General features: G+C 42.3%; 1 protein-coding gene across 1 annotated transcript in view; it reads right to left on the bottom strand.

The window, feature by feature from the left end:
- The window catches only part of LOC311130766 (pecanex-like protein 2), a gene marked incomplete at both ends in the record, with an annotated part of 46,232 nt that extends 29,359 nt beyond the window's left edge, over window positions 1–16,873 (bottom strand). The window contains 10 exon segments of the mRNA XM_084163559.1: window positions 124–238; window positions 366–444; window positions 621–672; window positions 676–781; window positions 896–1,025; window positions 2,944–4,029; window positions 4,399–4,435; window positions 5,698–5,815; window positions 5,969–6,171; window positions 16,721–16,873. Of these exon segments, the coding sequence (XP_084019685.1) occupies window positions 124–238; window positions 366–444; window positions 621–672; window positions 676–781; window positions 896–1,025; window positions 2,944–4,029; window positions 4,399–4,435; window positions 5,698–5,815; window positions 5,969–6,171; window positions 16,721–16,873 (2,079 nt within the window).
- Window positions 16,874–23,253: the final 6,380 nt, after the last annotated feature.

Here is a 23,253-nt window from a genome sequence, read left to right as displayed (position 1 = left end):
AGTATTCTACAATGTAGAAGGGGGGGGGGGGGGGGTAACGTCACTTGGAAGATGTTGTGTGGGGGAAGGGGAGGAGGAATGGGTGGAGAGGGAGAAGGGAGGGAGAGAAAGGGGTGTAGTCACCTGGAAGATTTCGGGGTGCGTTCTCCGAGGCCGGAGCCTGCGGCGCTGGAAGGGGCAGTCTGTGTGTGGGCCCGCCAGCCCGTCCTGGCACTCCGAGGAAGTGGACAGGAGATCACTGGGTACACGACAAGGATGACATGGAGAAGCACATTAAGTTTTAAAATACTAAAATGTCAAATATGGTTAGAACACAACAAGAACGTTATACAAATATTACATATCAAATAACTTAGCCTTAGCACCACATGTTGCCTGTGATAAGTTCAGCTCCCAGGGGAAGGTTTAGTGCTCTCTCAGCATACAGTTTACGAGGTCTGTCTCCTGGAATAGAGAACAGACAGAACCTCATGTTTAAAACACCTACCTGATGTGACGTAAGTCATATACACTATGTTATAAAATAGCTGGGCAATAACAAACAATTCACTACCACATTATCCAAGGTTTGTAACGAGTTTGTAGTCTTCAGTGAATTTACCCCAATATTTTGCACTTACTGTGGACTGTATGGAACTTATAGGCGTCCTCCTTGTTAGTGGCCTCTGGTCTTCATATGACCTGGAGCATGGAGCTCTCTGACTGAGATGTTTGGGAGGGCAGGGAGTCGTAGTCTGGCTCTTTATCCTGGTCTGTCTGGGGACTGAGAGTAGAGGACAAACTGTACAACGATCAAAACATTTATTCATTTCCAATAAAGATCAGATTAAAGAACAAAAGAAAGTCAATTGTGATGATGACCTTTTACATCTAAGAGACATTTGAAAAGGTTTACCTGTCTGGAGACACAATGGGGATCCGTGTTTCGGGGGTCATGTGGAGGGTGTCTGTTGTGGCCAGAATATTGGGAGGGATTGGACGCTCCTGCTGGCTCTCTGTCTCTGTGTTAGCGTCAGTGACGTCCTCTGAAAAAACAACATCCCTTTTCAATTTGACCAGCAAATTATTATTATTTTGCACAACAGAGACAATAGGTTCTCTCCTAAAATCATATTTACATTTACATTTTAGCAGACACTCTTATCCAGAGCGACTTACAGGAGCAATTAGGGTTAAGTGCCTTGCTCAAGGGCACATCGACAGATTTTTCACCTGGTCGGCTTAGGGATTTGAGCCAGCGACCTTTCAGTTACTGGCCCAACGCTCTTAACCGCTACCCTCTTATATGCCACCCTCTTATATGTCTACATTTACAGTGCATTCGGAAAGTATTCAGACCCCTCCATTTTTTCCACATTTTGTTACATTACAGCCTTATTCTAAAATTGATTAAATAAAAACGTTTCCTCATCAATCTACACACAATACCCCATAATGACAAAGCGAAAACAGATTTTTAGAAATGTTTGTAAATGTATTACAAATAAAAACAGAAATACCTTATTTACATAAGTATTCAGACCCTTTGCTATGATACTCGAAATTGGGCTCAGGTGCATCCTGTTTCCATTGATCATCCTTGAGATGTTTCTACAACTTGATTGGAGTCCACCTGTGGAATATTTGATTAATTGGACACAATTTAGAAAGGCACACACCAGTCTATATAAGGTCCCACAGTTGACAATGCATGTCAGAGCAAAAACCAAGCCATGAGGATGAAGGAATTGTCCATAGAGCTCAAGACAGGATTGTGTCGAGGCACAGATCTGGGGAAGGGTACCAAAAAATGTCTGCAGCATTGAAGGTCCCCAAGAACACAGTGGCCTCCATCATTCTTAAATGGAAAAAGTTTGGAACCACCAAGACTCTTCCTAGAGCTGGCCGCCCGGCCAAACTGAGCAATCGGGGGAGAAGGGCCTTGGTCAGGGAGGTGACCAAGAACCCGATGGTCACTCTGACAGAGTTCCATAGTTCCTTTGTGGAGATGGGAGAACCTCCCAGAAGGACAACCATCTCTGCAGCACTCCACCAAGGAGGCCTTTATAGTAGAGTGGCCAGACGGAAGCCACTCATCAGTAAAAGGCACATGACAGCCCGCTTGGAGTTTGCCAAAAGGCATCTAAAGACTTTCAGACCATGAGAAACAAGATTCTCTGGTCTGATGAAACCAAGATTGAACTCTTTGGCCTGAATGCCAAGTGTCACGTCTGAAGGAAACCAGGCACCGCTCATCACCTGACCAATACCATCCCTACGGTGAAGCATGGTGGTGGCAGTATCATGCTGTGGGGATGTTTTTTAGTGGCAGGAACTGGGAGACTAGTCAGGATCGAGGGAAAGATGAACGGAGCAAAGTACAGAGAGATCCTTGATGAAAACCTGCTCCAGAGCGCTTAGGACCTCAGACTGGGGCGAAGGTTCACCTTCCAACAGGACAACGACCCTAAGCACACAGCCAAGACAACGCAGGAGTGGCTTCGGGACAAGTCTCTGAATGTCCTTGAGTGGCCCAGCCAGAGCCTGGACTTGAACCTGATCGAACATTTCTGGAGAGACCTGAAAATAGCTGTGCAGCGACGCTCCCCATCCAACCTGACAGAGCTTGAGAGGATCTGCAGAGAAGAATAGGAGAAGCTCCCCAAATACAGGTTTGCCAAGCTTGTAGCGTCTGTAATAGCTGCCAAAGGTGCTTCAACAAAGTACTGAGTAAAGGGTTTGAATACTTGTGTAAATGTCATATTTCCATTTTGAAAAAAAATTGAAAAACCTGTTTTTTCTTTGTCATTATGGGGTATTGTGTGTAGATTGATGAGGGGGAAAAAACAAAATGTGGAAAAAGTCAAGGGGTCTGAATACTTTCCGAAGGCGCTGTATATGAAGACCCCCCCATGAAGATACATTTCAGGGAAGACAGGGAACCATGCATATGGCTAGACTAACCTTCCTTCATGGCTCTGGCTCCCTCTTCAGTCACCTCCTCTGGTGGGTTTCCACTGGCTCCCATGGTGCTGTTAATGGACTCCAGCAGTGACACAAACTCCACAAAGTTGGACTCGTTGGGGATCTGGCCCTCCTTGGCCTCCAGGTCTGACTTGGACGAGGTCATGGTAGTCTGTCTGTTCTGTGATCTGTCCGCAATGAGGACTGCATCCTTCCCACTGTCCATGCTCAAGCCTCGCACGTGTGTCCTGCCCCCCAGGCCGTAGTTCCTGAACGTAGACGGGATTCGCAGGAAGCCATCTGCATCCACATTGAGGTCAGGAGGGTCGTTCTCGTCAGGGTGGGAGTGGACGTCGATGCCAGAGGACCTGTTGTCGGCTGTGGTCAACAGGGGGCTGGGGTGTTCCAGGTCTGCCTCGTTGTAGTCCCGGCAGTCCAGAACGGCAGAGTCAGAGCTCATCAACTCTTTGGTGATCTGGCCGTCTGGGCTTGGAGTCTGCAGCTGAGCAGGGTCAGGCTCAGATAAGGGTTCCCTTTCATTCTCTGCACCACTCCATTCATCATCCTCAGGCGAGTCAAAGGTGATAACAGGAATTTTGATGAGGCAGTCGCCAGCAGCCCCTCCATGGTGGTCGATGCCTATCTGTGCCTGGGCAGACTCCAGGATGCTCTGTTTGACCAACTCCTCCAGCTCCGCAGCCGTCTGGGCATCACAGCTCATGGTGATGATGATCTTGACCGTGTCGTTCTCGTCCAGGCGGGCTAATGGGTCAGAGTTGTCCACCAAGACAACAGCGATCTCGTCCGAGCAGTATGTCTCCTCTGGCTGGTCTAGAGAGCTGTTGTTGGGGTCCTGTTGGGGCTGTTTTTCCTGCTCTGTTTGCTTTCTTCTCTCTTCATCACTCCCCTTGGAGGAGGGCAGTCCCTCATCAGCAGTCTCCCTACCAGCCACATGCTTCTGCTCCCCCAGCAGGAGAGGGGCGGCCTGGTCAGGGTTGGGGCTAGACAGGTCCTCTGGGGAGAGCTCCTCCTCAGGCTGCAGGCTCTCTGTGGGTTGTTTCTCCTCAGGGATACTGTCAATATGGGCTGCAACATATATACTACTGTTACAAAGAGCATATTGACAGGAATTTAGAATGACTCATAAATACAAAAAAATTACGTCTCAGTCATTACAATTTCTGCTCTTAACTAACAATAAAGGATATTGATCTTCTCAGCAACACTTTGCAAAACCACCATTTACTGGAAGCTGATGGCATGCTTATCTGAGCCTATTTGAAGCAATAATGTGCTAGGCTAGCATAATGAGTGCTAATCAATCTATCACTACATCCATACAATGCATTCCAGGAAGAACATTTCATTCTCAAAGTGAGATTTGAGAATAGAAAACCCATTTCCTGCTATAGGGGGAAATTAGATCAGTTTATAAAACATATGAGAGTACAGTACCTTCAGTATTCTTTAAGTCTTCTGATTTTGGGCACTCCTGTAAGGGCAAGAGATGATGGTGGAAAGAAAAATGGGGAAAATGGTGCTCATTAAACTAAAAAAATTATATTTAAGCAATAAGGCACGAGGGGGTGTGGTATATGGCCAATATACCACGGCTAAGGCTGTTCATAGGCACGACGCATCGCGGAGTGCCTGGACACAGCCCTTAGCCGTGATATATTGGCAATACACCACAAACCCCCAAGGTGCCTTATTGCTATTATAAACGGGTTACCAACGTAATTAGAGCAGTAAAAATATATGTTTTGTCATGCCCGTGGTATACGGTCTGATATACCACGGCTGTCAGCCAATCAGCATTCAGGGCTTGAACCACCAGTTTATAATCCATAATATACTAATATAAACACAACATGCAACAATTTCAATGATTTTACTGAGTTACAGTTCATATAACGAAATCAGTCAATTGAAGTACATTCATTAGGCCCTAATCACTGGATTTCACATGACTGGGCAGGGGACGCAGCCATGGGTGGGCCACCCACTTGGGAGCCAGGGCCACCCACTGGGGAGCCAGGCCCAGCCAATCAGAATGAGTTTTTCCCCACAAAAGGGCTTTATTACAGACAGAAATACTCCGCAGTTTCATCAGCTGCCCAGGTGACTGGTCTCAGACGATCCCGCAGGTGAAGAAGCCGGATGTGGAGGTCCTGGGCTGGTGTGGTTACATGTGGTCTGCGGTTGTGAGGCCGGTTGGACGTACTGCCAAATTCTCTAAAACAACGTTGGAGGTGGCTTATGGTAGAGAATTGAACATTAAATTCTCTGGCAACAGCTCTGGTGGACATTCCGGCAGTGAGCATGCCAATTGCACGCTCCTTCAAAACTTGAGACATCTGTGGCATTATGTTGTGTGACAAAACTGCACATTTTAGAGTGGCCTTTAATTGTCCCTAGCACAAGGTGCACCTGTGTAATGAGCATTTTATTATCCCCAGCACAAGGTGCACCTGTGTAATGATCATGCCGTTTAATCAGCTTCTTGATATGCCACACCTGTCAGGTGGATGAATTCTCTTGGCAAAGGAGTTATGCTCACTCATAGGGATATAAACAAATTTGTGCACAAAATTTGACAGAAATTAGCTTTTTGTGCGTATGGAACATTTCTGGGATATTTTATTTCAGCTCTTGAAACATGGGACCAAGACTTTACATGTTGCATTTATATTTTTGTTCAGTATAATATAGTATTAGAATGAAGCTCAAGAGTAGTTTAAATGGTACACTAACCACTCCAATCAACCCAGGGTCCGTCTCTATCTGTTTCACTGTAACCTGGATGACTGGACTCTGCCTGTTTCTGGTCAACATTGTCATGGCAACACTGTCAGGAACCGTGCTGCTTTTCCTATTTGGAAAGATGTAGAGAGTATGTAGTCATCTGTGGTAGTTCCTTTAACATAGGATGACTTCATGTTTTTCAAGACAAAAGCACTACTTCAAAGCTATATATACTTTGGAATATATTGGTTATACATTTTGTTTTTATAAACATGCTCACCTTAATGTAGCTGGAAGACATGAATCTGAGACGTTGCTATTATTCTCTGCACCTTGGATGACATCAGAGAGACTGCTTGGGGGCACAACGTCGCCTTTATCAAACATCGCATGGAGGCGATAGTTGACCATCTTTATGGTGATGAAGAAGATGGTGACTGAGGTGCAGTATATACTAAGTGCCATGGTGGTGGGCGGAAGAGTCTGAGGATAGAACACACTAACTCCCTCAATATCTCAAAACACCTACAGTGGGGAGAACAAGTATTTGATACACTGCCGATTTTGCAGGTTTTCCTACTTACAAAGCATGTAGAGGTCTGTAATTTTTATCATAGGTACACTTCAACTGTGAGAGATGGAATCTAAAACAAAAATCCAGAAAATCACATTGTATGATTTTTAAGTAATTAATTTGCAATTTATTGCATGACATAAGTATTTGATCACCTACCAACCAGTAAGAATTCCGGGTCTCACAGACCTATTAGTTTTTCTTTAAGAAGCCCTCCTGTTCTCTACTCATTACCTGTATTAACTGCACCTGTTTGAACTCGTTACCTGTATAAAAGACACCTGTCCACACACTCAATCAAACAGACTCCAACCTCTCCACAATGGCCAAGACCAGAGAGCTATGTAAGGACATCAGGGATAAAATTGTAGACCTACACAAGGCTGGGATGGGCTACAGGACAATAGGCAAGCAGCTTGGTGAGAAAGCAACAACTGTTGGCGCAATTATTAGAAAATGGAAGAAGTTCAAGATGACGGTCAATCACCCTCGGTCTGGGGCTCCATGCAAGATCTCACTTCGTGGGGCATCAATTATCATGAGGAAGGTGAGGGATCAGCCCAGAACTACACGGCAGGACCTGGTCAATGACCTGAAGAGAGCTGGGACCACAGTCTCAAAGAAAACCATTAGTAACACACTACGCCATCATGGATTAAAATCCTGCAGCTCATGCAAGTCCCCCTGCTCAAGCCAGCGCATGTCCGGGCCCATCTGAAGTTTGCCAATGACCATCTGGATGATCCAGAGGAGGAATGGGAGAAGGTCATGTGGTCTGATGAGACAAAAATAGAGCTTTTTGGTCTAAACTCCACTCGCCGTGTTTGGAGGAAGAAGAAGGATGAGTACAACCCCAAGAACACCATCCCAACCGTGAAGCATGGAGGTGGAAACATCATTCTTTGGGGATGCTTTTCTGCAAAGGGGACAGGACGACTGCACCGTATTGAGGGGAGGATGGATGGGGCCATGTATCGCGAGATCTTGGCCAACAACCTCCTTCCCTCAGTAAGAGCATTGAAGATGGGTCGTGGCTGGGTCTTCCAGCATGACAACGACCCAAAACACACAGCCAGGGCAACTAAGGAGTGGCTCCGTAAGAAGCATCTCAAGGTCCTGGAGTGGCCTAGCCAGTCTCCAGACCTGAACCCAATAGAAAATATTTGGAGGGAGCTGAAAGTCCGTATTGCCCAGCGACAGCCCTGAAACCTGAAGGATCTGGAGAAGGTCTGTATGGAGGAGTGGGCCAAAATCCCTGCTGCAGTGTGTGCAAACCTGGTCAAGACCTACAGGAAACGTATGATCTCTGTAATTGCAAACAAAGGTTTCTGTACCAAATATTAAGTTCTGCTTTTCTGATGTATCAAATACTTATGTCATGCAATAAAATGCAAATGAATTACTTAAAAATCATACAATGTGATTTTCTGGATTTTTGTTTTAGATTCCGTCTCTCACAGTTGAAGTGCACCTATGATAAAAATGACAGACCTCTACATGCTTTGTAAGTAGGAAAACCTACAAAATCGGCAGTGTATCAAATACTTGTTCTCCCCACTGTATATTGACCAAAAAAGTATAATAATTCAAAAATACTTTCTTCTTCTTCATCACAGTCGGCAGAGTGCATCCCACCCTTTCGTCAATAATATGATAACAAGTCTGAAACATAACCCTTCATCTTGGGTGTAGACTTAACACCAGAGGAGCTATTTGGGGCTGTAATGTTACGTATGTAACATTATGCTCAAACAGCCAAAGGCAATCCTAAAAAACTATTGCCTGAGGATGATCTGATTGAGAAGTCAATGCTCCACCCATTTAATGTGGTGATGTGGCCCCTCAGCTACATACTGAGAAGAGTCATCAGACAATTCAATCTATCAATAGAAACGAATATGTGCAATAGTGCATGGTGTTCATGATGTTGAAACACCAGGTATGCTATAGGCCTACATGAAATCATGAACAGTAAAGCCTTGGGTTTGTGACTTGCTCTGATCTATAATTCAGAGGAACAGTTAGCCTTTGTAATCAAACTCTGAGGACCAAGTCAACCAAAACAGTGACATATCAACCAAAAACAATTCATTGACAAGAGCTATTCTATCTTACTTCTATAACTATTTTTTTGAAAAATCCAGAGAATAGAAATGCAGGCTGTTATAAAGTGATACAATCTCACATTCTATGATATAGAGAATAAAATAAGAACATGAAATAGAGGACAAAACCAATCTGCTTGAAATGGGTTCGCGGTGCGACATATTACACCATTACATGAGAATGACAGTACTCTTTCACTTTAACATCTGCACAAATAACCAGAAGGCTTTTGGTCTTCAGAAAAGTTAATATGTTGTTTGACCTTTTTTATCAAGTTAATTGTAAATAAACTGTGAAACAATCATTGTGGGGGTTTTCTTAGATCAATACTAATTGAAACCACTCATTTATTTAAGCAGACAAGAGGTACTATTCTGAAACACAGTAGGTCTGAGAAGAGTATAGCATTCCTGCAAGATAATAGATGCAATTCCATTATGATGACAATAAAGGGACACATTAAAGAGACCACATCTGGTGGCCGAAATAATTTTATAGGCTATCTTGACCAAATTATACCAAACCCAAACAGAATTCATGACCTAGACCTACTAGACACTAATTTGCTCAGATGTAAAGGAGTGCCTGCTGTAGGCTTACTATCACATCCAAACGGGAGAGACGGGTTAGGTGTGCTTTTCTCCGCTTTTTCATCACTGTGGCAGCCATAGATCCCGCCACTGGGATACATGCTAGCCTACAGGATTCAGAGAAAAATGCGATGTCGTGTCGCGTCGGCTGTTGGTGCTCATTGCTGTCAAACAAAGGAGTCCGCTCATACTGAACCTTTGATCATGTTTATTCATATCACAAGCTTTCAGCATGAGTTACAGGTGTCATGAAACACCTGTCCTCGAATTGTAATGGCTGCTCTGACTCCTTCTCCGTCCAGCATATACTTATAAACAATGCAAAAAGATGGGTGGCTCCCTCTTTCGTCCAATCACCTATCCCCCCTGGGGCGTCACCCTACAACTGCTACTTTTGAACTAAGATAAACATATTTTCTTTGTCCCTCTAGAATAGTCATAATCGTCATACACGACATATCCCCCCTTCGAGACTAACTAAAAGTCTCGAAACCAAACAGAATAGGATTATGACAAGTAACAATTTATCTTATTGAGTATCTTTAACATTAAACCAAAAACATTTTATGTATACAAATTATAAATACAAATTATGTATTACACATGCAAATATGTCTATATTTCATTGCAGACACTGGAATGTAGTCCACTACACTTAATCTCCTCCCGTAGTCTCGACTTCCAATGCATTGTTGATGATGGAATCAGAACCTTTCCACTCCTTCCTGGTTCCATCTCCTCCAGTCATTGTCCTTTCATATTGTCCCTTCATATTGTCCCTTCATATTGTCCTTGTTTGAGTATTTCAATCTCTACATGTTCCCCCAAATGCTTCTGGAAGAAAAGAAAAGACCAAACAGTATCTTTTGCAAAACAAACACTTTCAAATTAAACATCAAGATCAACTAAGAATATAAAAATGATATATATAAATGATGTATGAATCACATTAACCCATTTCCCCCCTTTGATTCATAAAATCATACTAAAATCACACTAATATTGAAAAAAAAATTGAAAAATGATCAAATCATCAAAAAGGATATTTATCCATCCAGTTCTACTTGTCCATCTTCATCCAGATCAGGAACAGTCAACACCGGCATCTGAGTGTTGTCTCCAGGCATCACTACTCCAACCTATCTCAATATCATAGCTTTCTCAAAGGTCAGTAACAAATTACAAACATCACACACAGTGTTATCAAAGCTGCTATTAAAATGTAATCCATCACTGCTCCTACTGGCCTAACTGATCTTGCAACCAAGTCTTCGCTGACCATCCAGCTCCTTCAGATCTACCAAATGCATCCCTTATATTCTTCAATGCATATATAACCCTAGTGATAATATCTGAACTATCTGGACTCAAAGTATAACTAATATTATCAATATGATCTTCCCAAATGTTACACCATACCATGGAAAAAGTCCCCCCTTCTCTCTTAGACTTATCCTTCAATGATAGGCTTGAAGACTATGACATGTCGCCATGTCTCTTTTCATCCTATTTCCAAACCTAGCTTCAGATTTATCTGTGTCCGGTGCTACCCCTCTTTTAATGGTAAAAGCCTCATATGGAAGCTTCAACGTTGACATGTAACAACATCCTATCCATCCATAGGGTAAGAATATATATGCTTTATCACCACAAACCCTCTAAATATCTCTAACATTCCCAATAGTCACATTGTCAGGCAAAAGCTAATCTTTTAACCATCAAAGTCCTGCTTTTCTTACTAACTGGAACATAAAAAGTAACATTATATTTCTCATTACTACCCTTAAGGTCATGCATACCCAAAGTTATCATATACTCATCACAATCTGATATTCCCATAAACATACCCCTTACAGAACAAAAACAACTTTTAGCCCTCACTGGTTTCACCTCCAATGCTTCAGGGTTCGCTGTTACCTGATTTTACTTCCCATCTAACAAATTCCCATAGGGTAATTCATTTATCCAAGAACACCTAAACCTAGGCTTAAACAAATGTTTTGACAACGACATTACTTTATCTGTCAATGCTCGTTGCTGATACAACAGCCATGACAAAGCATAAGACTGACACACACATGATAGCGGTTGAGCGACCGTCTCTAAAATGGAACCCCACGTCTCTGGTGCTGGAATTCTCAACAGACATGGACCCTCAAGATTCCTCACTGATCTTACAGAATGAGCTAGCTGGAACCAAAGATTCCTACCTGCCCAGCTATCTTTAATTTTCACAACAGAAGAATCAAACTACATGCATTTATTTTCTCTCTTCCCTAACGAGCGGTACTGATCAGATACCTCTCCTTGTCTGTCATTAAAATCAAAGACCTCATCCTGTACCTCCATGATAGTATCCTTCACTATTTCAGATGAATCTATATTGACTCTCTATCCGTATCATAAACCCCTGAGTCTCTCTTGCTACCTCCTTTAATTTCAGAAAAGTTGTTGTCTGTGTCTGTGTCATACTTCCTACATTTGTCATTGCCATCGTATCATTAATCCCTTTCCAAAGTTACCATTAAAGTAGTTGATTTAGTTGATGTATTAACCTTAATTATTTCTAGTGGGAAAGCTACCGATATCCTATGTGCATTATTTACTGTTGGAGTGACTACTGTAACATATTCTTCCTGAACTCCTTTGGTGACTGTGGAAACTTCAACAGACTTCAAATCTTCCATTATAAGCGTCACTTTACGAATTACATAGCCCTTTAACCAATAATTCTTAACCGGAACAAATTTTAATGCTTGCACTAGATAAGTATATTCTCCCTGATCTTTCTCTGTAACATTATGCAAAATAAGTGAACAATCACTCATAACCTACAAACTATACCTCCTTTGATTAGGTGCAACAGCTTCTACATCTGGTCCTGATAACAATACTTCTTCTCCATAATTATCTCTCCATGTGGGAGGAACGTCCCCATCCTAACCCTAATAAGTCTTTTTCCCCCTAAAATTGGTGCTGGAGCTATTGGTTCCCTTATAATCAAATGCGATATATTTATGGCTTTAATAACTATCAATGTTGAAAGAGTTAAATTGCTTCTCACTGTTGTTATAATAGACTGAAGTGTTGATGTCATTGTTGTTACTTCATCCATTTTCCCCAAAGCTTTGAACTCTTTGCTTGTACTTCCATCTATCACCACTAGTGTCACTTTTTCAACTCTCAGTCCTACCTCTAATCCCTGACTTTCAAACTTTTGATTATAAAAAATACACCCACAATTACCTTGATCTTCCTGCTGGGAACTGTAATATAGATACTCAATCACCCTCAATATTCTCTTATCATTTAGCAACGCATCTGCTCCTAACAGATCTAAACTCCTACCATATTTATCTTCCCACTAAACTCTAAAAATGTCCTTCACCATTGTTCTCTCTCTCTTACTATTAACTAACATTGAAACTTAGCTTACTGTCTTAGAGTTCCTTCAACCCTAGTTCTCCTAACTTTTTTTAATCTAATCTTTTCTCCTAACCTTTAAAAACCGTTTCCACTGATTTATTCACAAAATCCTTTACCACCAATTTTTAGAATATGTGATGACTTCTTTACACACAGACTTGGCAAACGACTAAACACCTTTTAGCCTAGCCTGAAATCTCTTGGTGTAAGAATGTAACCCAGAATAACAGTCACCCCTTTTAACTTTATTTTCCAGACAGATTGTCTAATAGGCAGTCTAATAGATTATCATCCTTCCTATGATATTATCTTTTTAAGCCAATATAATTCCCAAAAACCCTATTCTTTTTAAAATCTTCTACCAGACAGCCGTCTAGTGTACATCTTATTGTACAGTTCAATTTACACAATGCATCTCTTTCCAACAATGCAATAGGTATATGTTCTAATATTAGTATGTCTATTTTAATTTCTCTTTGATTTTTATAGCAGAGCTCAATTGGTTCCTTAAGAGTAATTAGCTGTTTTACTACCTCAAATCCCTATCCTAATTAGTTAATTTTACATAGTGAGATGTTTAACCTCTTTAGGCTGAACACAGATACGTTTTTCCACTATTCCCCATTATTTCTCATAGTCCTTTGTTTTCACTTCAATTGTTAGATATTTTCTCTTCTTCTCTAATCGGTGCTATCAGCTGACACCCCCCTTCGTATCTTCTAGGCTCTAGACTCTTTGCTCCGGCCCCCTGTAGGGGTTCACCGGTCCTCCAGATGATCTTGACTGGCTTCTGTATCTTCCTCTGAAATTCCCTCTGATGTTTCCTCCTGACTTATTGCACTCACAGGTAAAGTGACCAACCTGTCCATAATTATAACAGTCTTCTGAAAGTTGCTGGAAGTGTAGCTGAAATCTTCCTCCTCCTTCTAAGCCTTCTCGTCCTCTTCCTCTCCAATTCTGTGTCTATCCAGAAACTGGCTGTGGATATGAAACACCTGGTACCCCCCTTGGCTGGTACAATTGTATTTGATCTTGTTCAGTTGAAGCTGTAACAGTGATTGTTGATTTGGTTCACTCTGATTCTTCATAACCAAAGCTTCTCTTCTCCACCAGTTGTATGATTGAGTTTTCTGAGAGTTTCTTGGTCCTGTTCTTTCTTGGTGTTGACATATCAGGATTCTTCAACAGCTTATATTCTAAGTTCTGTCCTCGAAATATCATCTCCCATCATCTTCTTACTTTTCTTCAGCTTCTTGGCCTCAATGTATTCTTCTCCTCCAATTCTTGGGATCCGTTTCTCAGCAGTTTTTCTTCTCTTCTGTATCTTCATCCTCATCTTTCCGAACCTCATTCTTCTCTTAGTTTCCAGACATCTCGGTTTTTCTTACTTCTGGAGTTTTGGATTCATCTTCATTGTCGTTTCTGCTTGTCCTCTATCTATTATTCGTTCATCTTCATCTCTGATGCAATAATCACCCTCCTGGATGATCCCTGGAAGCTGAGGATAAACATCCCTAAGGTCTACTTCCTTCTCATAAGGTGGGGGTGTTTTTGCTGAATCCGTATGTGAGAAAGGTGTACTAACTTCTGCCCTTAGTTTTTCTGTCGCCTTTTCTTCCCTTCTTCTGATCTGCCTTGTAAATTGACAGAAGCACTTTCATGATGTTGATGACGTCAGGGCTAAGAGTCCCTTCCACTGGCCATGGTTGTTCAATGTCAGGCCAATGTTTGTTCCATTTGCCGGATAACCTCGCAATACCCTTAACTAAAGGATTACTATTTTGTACTATATCAACAGGTGTAATCACCTTCATAGCCTTGCTGTCCTTTCTCCCCATTGTAACAACCCTTTTATATTCCTTTATTGTGAATTATTTTATTTTAGACTATATAGCCTTTAATTATTAATATATATATATTTTTTAATCAATCAACAAAAATATGAATATCAAAAAATTCTATTAAAAATTTTATTCAACAAATATTTTTAATTAAAATAAAAAATCAATTAAAGAATCAATTAAAACGTATGAATAATTAAAACCAATTTTTTATTTCTATATCCTATCTTACCAATTTATCAATTAGTGGCTATCTTAGCACAACCCATCAGGAAAGAAAATGCAAGTAGTCCACTTCAGACTACAATCCTAAAAACAAAGCCTCTAACCCTACCATCACTACAATTCCCATAAACCCCCTTGCTCTATAAGCACCTAATTATCTTAATTTTACAGAATAATGTCAGTCCTTGATTCCCAACACAACTCCAATCAACCCCCAAGTGATGCACCGAGCCTCCCAAATGCAATTTTTAATGAATCAGTATTTGCAAAGCCTATGTGAAATTGTCATAACATCAAACATCCTGTAGGGGAAGATTTTGCAAACAGACCAGTACCAAAACCTTTTGACTGATCCTCTGTCGCGTCACGTGATGTCACGTCAGCACCCCCTCTCTTTCTCTCTCCATTGTTCCTCTCATATGACAAAAGAACAGAGACACAAAAAGATTTTAGTAGTTAATGCAATCACTGAGTTATTTCAACCATATTTAATATTCCTTCGTTCACATTCGCTCTAAGAATCAACTCAGGACTAAATAGATCAATAACATTTTTATTTAATTTTTATTTATTTTAATCGTCATTTAATTTAATTTATTATAATCCGTCAACATATATCTAATTTATCAATTCAATAGGTCACAAAACAAGTTTCATCTTTAACCAACAGCCGATGTAACAACTAGAAGATTTAATTCATTTTCAAATCTTTCCTCTTTGTTCCCTCGTCTGTGTTTCTCTGTCTCCCCCTGCAGCACAGCCCAACAGAAATATGACACTTTACCCACAATCCCCTTTGTTGTAGTTTTAGTACCGTAACCCAACGTCTCATAATCTCGTGCCATAAACTCCAACTCCCACGTTTTGTAGTGTAGTGTCGTAAAATTAAACGCATGCGCAAATACATTTAACTATACGATTCCCAGACAATAGAACGCTAGCATTCCGCTACAACCTCACTATTTTATACCTTATAATCGAACAATTACACTTAACAGAGCTCACATTTGCGTAGAACTCTGAATTCTACACACACAAACACATTTAAGAGTGTTATTCCATCGCAATGGGACCCCTAAGGACACCCGTTAGCATGTAGCACGCAACACAATTAGCATTTAGCCTTAGCCTTTAGCATTAGCCTTTATGTACAATGTGGCATAAAACATGTAAAAAGAAACCCTGCATTGTGCCTAAATTATTTTCCGTTTATCCCCTTCTAACTTTATGCTGCCGTGAGATATGGATATTATATGAGCGGTTACCCCAAGCAGATACCCCGTCGGCTACAAGATGAGAATAACTTACAATATAACCGTCCACCTCATAGTTCCCAGAACTAACCTGAAACACCGAATGCATAATCAGGATTTATGGCCCATCCTATGATGGCCCCCATGGGGTCTTATCAGATTCACAATGCCCTAATTGCATACGTATCTCTGCCTTTAATCATCTGCCTTTATTATATCTGCCTTCAATTGCTGTACAATTTTAGAATAATTATGACGGACCCTTAGTCGACCGCAATAGCACCACATCAGCACAATCCCAAGTAATTTACATGGTACACCTTCACCAGCGCACATTCACAAGCCAGCCAAACAACTAATGCCCAATAATTTGTGAGGAATCTCACCTTTTTTAGCCGGCTTGAGCGGTAGTCACCTCGCTGCTTATGAATGAAACAAAGGGAAGTTGCAGGCCAATCTCAGCGGAGCCTCCATTATGTCGTGTCGTGTCGGCTGTTGGTGCTCATTGCTGTCAAACAAAGGAGTCCGCTCATACTGAACCTTTGATCATGTTTATTCATATCACAAGCTTTCAGCATGAGTTACAGGTGTCATGAAACCCCCGGAGAGCAGTGTCCTCGAATTGTAATGGCTGCTCTGACTCCTTCTCCGTCCAGCATATACTTATAAACAATGCAAAAAGATGGGTGGCTCCCTCTTTCGTCCAATCACCTATCCCCCCTGGGGCGTCAAACCTACAACTGCTACTTTTGAACTAAGATAAACATATTTTCTTTGTCCCTCTAGAATAGTCATAATCGTCATACACGACAGCGACAATTCAGTTTTCTGCCAATTCAATTGATTAATAAATAAGCGGAAACGTTTCAGTGCTGAAAAATAAAAATATTGCTCTAAATAAAATATGAGAATGGAATGTTTCTCCAAGAGAACCGTGTTTGTCAAATAAAAGGGCGCTTCGTGATGCGGCGGCGCATTAAAACCTTATAGCCTGGGCCTTCGATTTAATTTACTCACCAAATGTAGTGATAGTGGCAACATAAGAAGTAATATCCACAAATAGAGGTGACAGGAGTTATTGAATTTGTTCTGGTCCGGGTCATGGTACCATCCTCCGGTCAATGATGCCCAAACCCCTTGACGCAAAGTCTGTACCACTTGCGAGCCCATCCTCCTCTACTGCGATGGATTCTACAAACGTACCACGATGTACAAATGCATATGTAGCACATTTACTACGCTGCTGCCATGTTGAAAATGTAGGCCTTCTGGCTCTATCAAACTATCATTCGCGATTTACTCGCCGCATCATTCCATCCGAATGTCAGGTCTCACATGGTGGACCGCTGTCTCTCATCCTCTCTTTGTCGGTCCAAGATGCACGGCTCTTGAGAGAGCACGAGCAGCAGCCTCTCCTCCAGTTATACAGTGCTGCATCACTAACCCTCACATGAGGTTTATGAGCGGATCCTGAATCGAATTGAATCGACCCTGCAGTTATTGACATAATTTCACATTTAAAATTGACTCTGAATCAAAAGAAAAGGTTTTTATCTTATTTGGGAAGGACATTATTTAAACAATATTGATTATTGAAAAACAATTATTATTCTGATGATTGAATATAAAGCATAAATAGGCCATGAATCATGCAATGTCCCCATGGAACATGTCAACATGTCAGTGTTGCAAATCAAAATAAACCCATGAGTTCTTATAACAATAACAATAGGCTAACATTATGTCTTTAATATACAGCACCAGTCAAAAGTTTGGACACAACCACTCAAATCAAATCACATTTTATTTGTCACATGCGCTGAATACAACAGGTGTAGACCTTACAGTGAAATGCTTACTTACAAGCCCTTAACCAATAATGCAGTTTTGAGAAAAATAAGTGTTAAGTTAAAAAAAAGATAAGTACAAAATAAAACAAGAAGAAAAATAGAAGAATAACAAATAATTAAAGAACAGCAGTAAAATAACAGTGGCGAGGCTATATACAGGGGGTACCGGTACAGATTCAATGTGTGGGGGCACCGGTTAGTCGAGGTAATTGAGGTAATATGTACATGTAGGTAGAGGTAAAGTGACTATACATAGATAATAAACAGAGAGTAGCAGCAGTGTAAAGCAGCAATGCAAATAGTCCGGGTAGCCATTTGATTAGCTGTTATGGAATCTTATGGCTTGGGGGTAGAAGCTGTTAAGAAGCCTTTTTGACCTAGACTTGGCGCTCCGGTACCGCTTGCCGTGCGCTAGCAGAGAGAACAGTCTATGACTAGGGTATCTGGAGTCTTTGGCAATTTTTAGTGCCTTCCTCTGACACCGCCTGGTATAGAGGTCCTGGATGGCAGGAAGCTTGGCCCCAGTGATGTATTGGGCCGTACACACTACCCTCTGTAGTGCCTTGCGGTCAGAGGCCGAGCAGTTGCCATACCAGTTGGTGATGCAACCAGTCAGGATGCTCTCGATGGTGCAGCTGTATAACTTTTTGAGGATCTGAGGACCCATGCCAAATCTTTTCAGTCTCCTGAGGGGGAATAAGCATTGTCGTGCCCTCTTCACGACTGTCTTGGTGTGTTTGAACCATGATAGTTTGTTGGTGATGTGGACACCAAGGAACTTGAAGCTCTCAACCTGCTCCACTACTGTCCCGTCAATGAGAATAGGGGCGTGCTCAGTCATCCTTTTCCTGTAGTCCACAATCATCATCCTTTGTCTTGATCACGTCGAGGGAGAGGTTGTTATCCTGGCACCACATGGCCAGGTCTCTGACCTCCTCCCTATAGGCTGTCTCATCATTGTCGGTGATCAGGCCTACCACTGTTGTGTCGTCTGCAAACTTAATGATGGTGTTGGAGTCGTGCTTGGCCATGCAGTCATGAGTGAACAGGGAGTACAGCAGGGGACTGAGCACGTACCCTTGAGGGGCCCCAGTGTTGAGGATCAGCGTGGCAGATGTGTTGTTAACTACCCTTACCACCTGGGGGCGGCCCATCAGGAAGTCCAGGATCCAGTTGCAGAGGGAGGTGTTTAATCCCAGGGTCCTTAGCTTAGTGATGATCTTTGAGGGCACTATGGTGTTGAACGCTGAGCTGTAGTCAATGAATAGTATTCTCACATAGGTGTTCCTTTTGTCCAGGTGGGAAAAGGCAGTGTGGAGTGCAATAGAGATTGCATCATCTGTGTATCTGTTGGGGCGGTATGCAAATTGAAGTGGGTCTAGGGTTTCTGGGATAATGGTATTGATGTGAGCCATGACCAGCCTTTCAAAACACTTAAATCAAGGGTTTTTCTTAATTTTTACTATTTTCTACATTGTAGAATACTAGTGAAGACATCAAAACTACGAAATAACACATAAGGAATCATGTAGTAACCAAAAAAGTGTTAAACAAATCAAAATATCTTTTAGATTTTAGATTCCTCAAAGTAGCCACCCTTTGCCTTGATGACAGCTTTGCACACTCTTGGCATTCTCTCAACCAGCTTCATGAGGAATGCATTTCAATTAACAGGTGTGCCTTGTTAAAAGTTAATTTGTGGAATTTCTTTCCTTCCTTCCTCCATTGTGTCCTCCTCCCAGAGTGCAAAGAACCTTGGCGTGACCCTGTCGTTCTCTGCTAACATCAAAGCGGTGACCCGATCCTGCAGGTTCATGCTCTACAACATTCGCAGAGTACGACCCTACCTTACACAGAAAGCAGCACAGGTCCTAATCCAGGCACTTGTCATCTCCCGTCTGGATTTCTGCAACTCACTGTTGGCTGGGCTCCCTGCCTGTGCCTTTAAACCCCTGCAACTTATCCAGAACACTGCAACCCGTCTGGTGTTCAAACTTCCCAAGTTCTGTCACATCACCCCGCTCCTCCGCACACTCCACTGGCTTCCAGTTGAAGCTTGCATCTACTACAAAACCATGGTGCTTGCCTACGGAGCTGTGAGGGGAACGGCACATCCTTACCTTCAGGCTCTGATCAGACCCTACACCCAAACGAGGGCACTACGTTCATCCACCTCTGGCCTGCTAGCCCCCCTACCTCTATGGAAGCACAATTCCCGCTCAGCCCAGTCAAAGCTATTCGCTGCTCTGGCACCCCAATGGTGGAACAAGCTCCCCCACGACGCCAGGACAGCGGAGTCACTGACCACCTTCCGGAGACACTTGAAACCCTACCTCTTTAAGGAATACCTGGAATAGTATAATAGTAATAAGAGCATCTGCTAAATGACTAAAATGTAAAATGATATGGAATTATGTAGTAACCAAAAAAGTGTTAAACAAATAGCCACCGTTTGCCTTGATGACAGCTTTACACACTCTTGGCATACTCTAAACCAGCTTCACCTGGAATGCTTTTCCAACAGTCCTGAAGGAGTTCCCACATATGCTTAGCACTTGTTGGATGCTTTTCCTTCACTCTGCGGTCCAACTCATCCAAAACCATCTCAATTGGGTTGAGGTCGGGGGATTGTAGAGGCCAGGTCATCTGATGCAGCACTCCATCACTATCCTTCTTGGTAAAATAGCCCTTACACAGCCTGGAGGTGTGTTGGGTCATTGTCCTGTTGAAAAACAAATGATAGTCCCACTAAGCCCAAACCAGATGGGATGGCGTATCGCTGCAGAATGCTGTGGTATCCATGCTGGTTAAGTGTGCCTTGAATTCTAAATAAATCACAGACTGTGTCACCAGCAAAGCACCCCCACACCATCACACCTCCTCCTCCATGCTTTATGGTGGGAACTAAACATGCAGAGATCATCCGTTCACCCACACCACGTCTCACAAAGGCATGGCGGTTGGAACCAAAAATCTCAAATTTGGACTTCAGACCAAAGGACACATTTCCACTGGTCTAATGTCCATTGCTTGTGTTTCTTGGCCCAAGCAGGTCTCTTCTTCTTATTGGTGTCCTTTAGTGGTTTCTTTGCAGCAATTTGACCAATTTGACACAGTCCCCTCTGAACAGTTGATGTTGAGATGTGTCTGTGACATGAACTCTGTGAAGCATTTATTTGGGCTGCAATTTCTGAGGCTGGTAACTCTAATGAACTTATCCTCTGCAGCAGAGGTAACTCTGGGTCTTCCATTCCTGTGGTGGTCCTCATGAGAGCCAGTTTCATCATAGCGCTTGATGGTTTTTGCGACTGCACTTGAAGTAACTTTAAAAGTTCTTGAAATTTTCCTTAATGTCTTAAAGTAATAATATACCTCCCCTACCTTGTCACAACACAACTGATTGGCTCAAACGCATTAAGAAGGAAATAAATTCCACAAGTTAACTTTTAAGAAGGCACACCTGTTAATTGAAATGCATTCCAGGTGACTACATCATGAAGCTGTTTGAGAGAATGCCAAGAGCGTGCAAAGCTGTCATCAAGGCAAATATATTTTGATTTGTTCAACACTTTTTTGGTTACTATGTGTTATTTCATAGTTTTGATGTCTTCAGTATTATTCTACAATGTAAAAAAATATTACAAATAAAGAAAAACCTTTGAATGAGTAGGTGTATCCTAACTTTTGACTGGTAATGTATATGGCATCTATTATAACATTGCATGCATGTTGTAGATAGGACTACCACTATCATCTGGCCTACCACTAGCAACTGGCCTACCACTATCAACTGGCCTACCACTATCAACTGGCCTACCACTATCAACTGGCCTACCACTATCATCTGGCCTACCACTATCATCTGGCCTACCACTATCAACTGGCCTACCACTAGTATCTGGCCTACCACTAGCAACTGGCCTACCACTAGCAACTGAGAGTTGTGGTTGGCATTTGAAGGAATGATTTATGGAATCCATAGCGAGGTCTTCTCTGCCATGACTTACCCTGTTCAAACTATCACTCAAACTCACTGAAACCGTCTTGGGCTAGCCTCACATTAATATTAATTCACCTAGAATCAGTCACCTGGCCCAGTGGCATGTTGAAAGAGAACTGCTATCATATTACTTCCTATATCTATACATTGTATAGGCCTAGGTATTGTTGACTTATCTGCCCCATCTTGCCTGATTGCATGACAATACATTAAGTTAATTGAAGTTTGGCAAAGCAGTAATGTTTTACATTTTGGGAAGTGCAGATTCATTGCGACTGCTATGAAATTGCACCATCTCTGCTTTCCATTAATTTCCACAGTCATTCAGCACAGACAACATTCCCTCTCTCAACACCCATATAGACTCCAGAGGCCTGTACAAGCAGCTGAGACTGATCTCTATCCTCCATCTGCTTGTCGGTCTGTTTGGCATGTGGCTGATCCCCACAAACACAGATCCTCTTCAGGGCATGTGAAAACATCTGCTTGTTGGTCTGTTTGACATGTGGCTGATCCCCACAAACACAGATCCTCTTCAGGGCATGTGAAAACATCTGGTTGTCGGTATGGTTGGCATGTGGCTGATCCCCACAAACACAGATCCTCTTCAGGGCATGTGAAAACATCTGCTTGTCGGTATGGTTGGCATGTGGCTGATCCCCACAAACACAGATCCTCTTCAGGGCATGTGAAAACATCTGCTTGTCGGTATGGTTGGCGTGTGGCTGATCCCCACAAACACAGATCCTCTTCAGGGCATGTGAAAACATCTGCTTGTCGGTATGGTTGGCGTGTGGCTGATCCCCACAAACACAGATCCTCTTCAGGGCATGTGAAAACATCTGCTTGTCGGTCTGTTTGACATGTGGCTGATCCCCACAAACTAGGGCTGACCCCAATTAGTCGACTGGTCGACTGTTTGGTCGTTAGGCTGTTGGTCGACCGAGATTGTTTGTCGAGTAGTAACATATATATATACAGTGGGGAGAACAAGTATTTGATACACTGCCAATTTTGCAGGTTTTCCTACTTACAAAGCATGTAGAGGTCTGTAATTTTTATCATAGGTACACTTCAACTGTGAGAGACGGAATCTGAAACAAAAATCCAGAAAATCACATTGTATGTAAGTAATTAATTTGCATTTTATTGCATGACATAAGTATTTGATCAGCTACCAACCAGTAAGAATTCCGGCTCTCACAGACCTGTTAGTTTTTCTTTAAGAAGCCCTCCTGTTCTCCACTCATTACCTGTATTAACTGCACCTGTTTGAACTCGTTACCTGTATAAAAGACACCTGTCCACACACTCAATCAAACAGACTCCAACCTCTCCACAATGGCCAAGACCAGAGAGCTGTGTAAGGACATCAGGGATACAATTGTAGACCTGCACAAGGCTGGGATGGGCTACAGGACAATAGGCAAGCAGCTTGGTGAGAAGGCAACAACTGTTGGCGCAATTATTCAAAAATGGAAGAAGTTCAAGATGACGGTCAATCACCCTCGGTCTGGGGCTCCATGCAAGATCTCACCTCGTGGGGCATCAATGATCATGAGGAAGGTGAGGGATCAGCCCAGAACTACACGGCAGGACCTGGTCAATGACCTGAAGAGAGCTGGGACCACAGTCTCAAAGAAAACCATTAGTAACACACTACGCCGTCATGGATCAAAATCCTGCAGCGCACGCAAGGT

This window comes from Coregonus lavaretus, assembly GCF_964263955.1.
Source record: "Coregonus lavaretus genome assembly, chromosome: 1".
NCBI classification, from domain to species: Eukaryota; Metazoa; Chordata; class Actinopteri; order Salmoniformes; family Salmonidae; genus Coregonus; species Coregonus lavaretus.
This window is presented reverse-complemented; position numbering and strand designations above follow the sequence as displayed.